Source organism: Penaeus monodon, chromosome 4, assembly GCF_015228065.2.
Source record: "Penaeus monodon isolate SGIC_2016 chromosome 4, NSTDA_Pmon_1, whole genome shotgun sequence".
NCBI classification, from domain to species: domain Eukaryota; kingdom Metazoa; phylum Arthropoda; class Malacostraca; order Decapoda; family Penaeidae; genus Penaeus; species Penaeus monodon.
The window spans coordinates 23,987,001-23,989,096 of NC_051389.1; the positions used below are offsets into that span (position 1 = coordinate 23,987,001).

The 2,096-nt window shown below is 38.5% G+C and overlaps 1 protein-coding gene across 1 annotated transcript in view; it reads right to left on the bottom strand.

The window, feature by feature from the left end:
* Positions 1-480: 480 nt before the first annotated feature.
* Positions 481-2,096, bottom strand: part of LOC119572513 — a 2,125-nt gene continuing 509 nt past the window's right edge. The window contains exon 2 of the mRNA XM_037919620.1: positions 481-2,042. Within this exon, the coding sequence (XP_037775548.1) occupies positions 793-2,042 (1,250 nt within the window). The 3' untranslated portion in view covers positions 481-792. The remainder of the gene's footprint in view (positions 2,043-2,096) is intronic.

Sequence of the window (2,096 nt, forward strand, 5' to 3'; positions counted from 1 at the left end):
TCTCCGCAAAGGGTCTGAACCGGTCCTATAGTAAATTATCACCGGAAATGGCACAGAAAGGATGTATAAAGCTGAGCAAAATATACCTTACAAACTAGACTTTGCACGCAATAAATTCCACACAAAATTATGCGGGGCAAATCAGTAAAAATATGCTTTACAGACTGACTTAATAATTTAGTGACATCATTACTGTTGTCGTCATTGTCACTACCATTACATTTTTTTTCTCCGTTGTGTCTAATATCGTGTGTGCGTTTGAAAGAGTGTGTGTGTGTATATATATATATATATATATATATATATATATATATATATATATATATATATATATATATATATATATAATACACACACACACACACACACACACACACACACACACACACACACACACACACACACACACACACACACACACACACACACACACACACACACACACACACATCTAACACACACAAACATATATAAGTACATTTGTGCATAATAAAATCCACACCGAAAGGGTATCGGAACATCCATCTTAGGTCACTAACTGCCCGCAACTAGTTTGACACTACATGTTAAAATGGTTTGTAACTGAGGTTGGTGACTGGGGCTCTAATGTTATAAAAAAAAAGTAATACGGATTCAGTTATGACGCTTTTTGTTAGATAATGCATGATATAGGCAAGGTTAATGATCATTGACAAAAAGCAAAACGGAATGAAAACTAGTATCATAATCTTCTCACTAATTAATATACAGCATAATAGAAGAAGTAAAAAATCTGAAACACATACTTCGTCTTTACGTATCAAAAATACCGTCTTCATTAGCTTCATTAAGTATATCAAAGAATCGTCTGTTTAGAATTTCGTTTTCTCCCCTGCCAACTTCATCAAAGAGAGGCCCTATCCATTTCTTAACAGAGGCACAGATTAGAGGTTCAGAGAATTTTGAAAAGAAAATCGGGCTCATTATCTTTCCAAGGCGACAGCTTATCCTCCAAGATAAGGTCGATGAACTTGCACGGCTTTCGTGCCTTTGCTTTTTCTCACTAAGATTTGCTAAAGTGATCAAATTCACCATCATGCCCATTACTGCCCCATAAATGCGCGCCTTTTGGCATTCTTCTTTGAAGGCCTCGAAAGTCCAAGATGAAGCGGGTGCCCCTAGTCTGTTGGTAATGGCAGTGAACTCGTCATGATAGCGTTTCAGAATCTCCTCTCTGTATTTTTTCCTGTAATCTAACGTCGTGGATGTGTATATCAAGTACAGAATGTCTAGCACTGGATTGTGCCATGCAGTGCTACCCCAGTCTACGAGCATGATGGAGTCAGGGTCGGTTATCCCATCATTCGTTTCTGATTTAAACATCAAGTTATTGTTCCAGTAGTCCACATGGCAAAGGCATTCGATTTGATGCTTTCCTGCTACCAGCAGGGACATAATCTTATGTCTTAATATGGGCCTGATTCTCTGCAACTTTTCCTGTAAACTGTCATTATAATTAATTTTCTTCAAAGTTTTTACGCACAAATCAAAAAAGACTGTGATAAATAGCCCCATCTGTTTGGGAATTCCATATTTAAATGCTGGAAACTTTGTTTTAAAATCATGACACTTATTGTAGGAGAAAGAAACTGCATGGAGCATTGCAAGCCTATCAGCAGCTATCAGCATCTGATTATGGTTGAGTCCTTTGTGCTTATCGTTGTTCACATATCCTAGTGATCTTATGTCCTCCATCACCAACGCAAATTCACCCTCCTTGCAAACACTATAAATGCAACTTGGGATATCCAATCTGTTACTGGAATCGCAAATTTCAGCTTGGAATCGATTCAAGACAGGTATGACATCAGTGTAGATCATGGCTTCCTTAAGCGGTCCGCGTGTGGCCTTCACTAGTTCACGATGAAAACCACTTCCTTGCATGAATTTGGCGACCAAGTTGTAGGTCTTCGTCATGGCATCAGGCCCGTTACCGTCATTTATTCCTGCATCGACCGCGATCTTCACCAAGTCTGAGTTGAAATTTTCTCCAGGTTTAATCCCTGTTGATAAAAAAAAATGTTTGATAAATCAGGAGACTGATACACGTGAGAGAG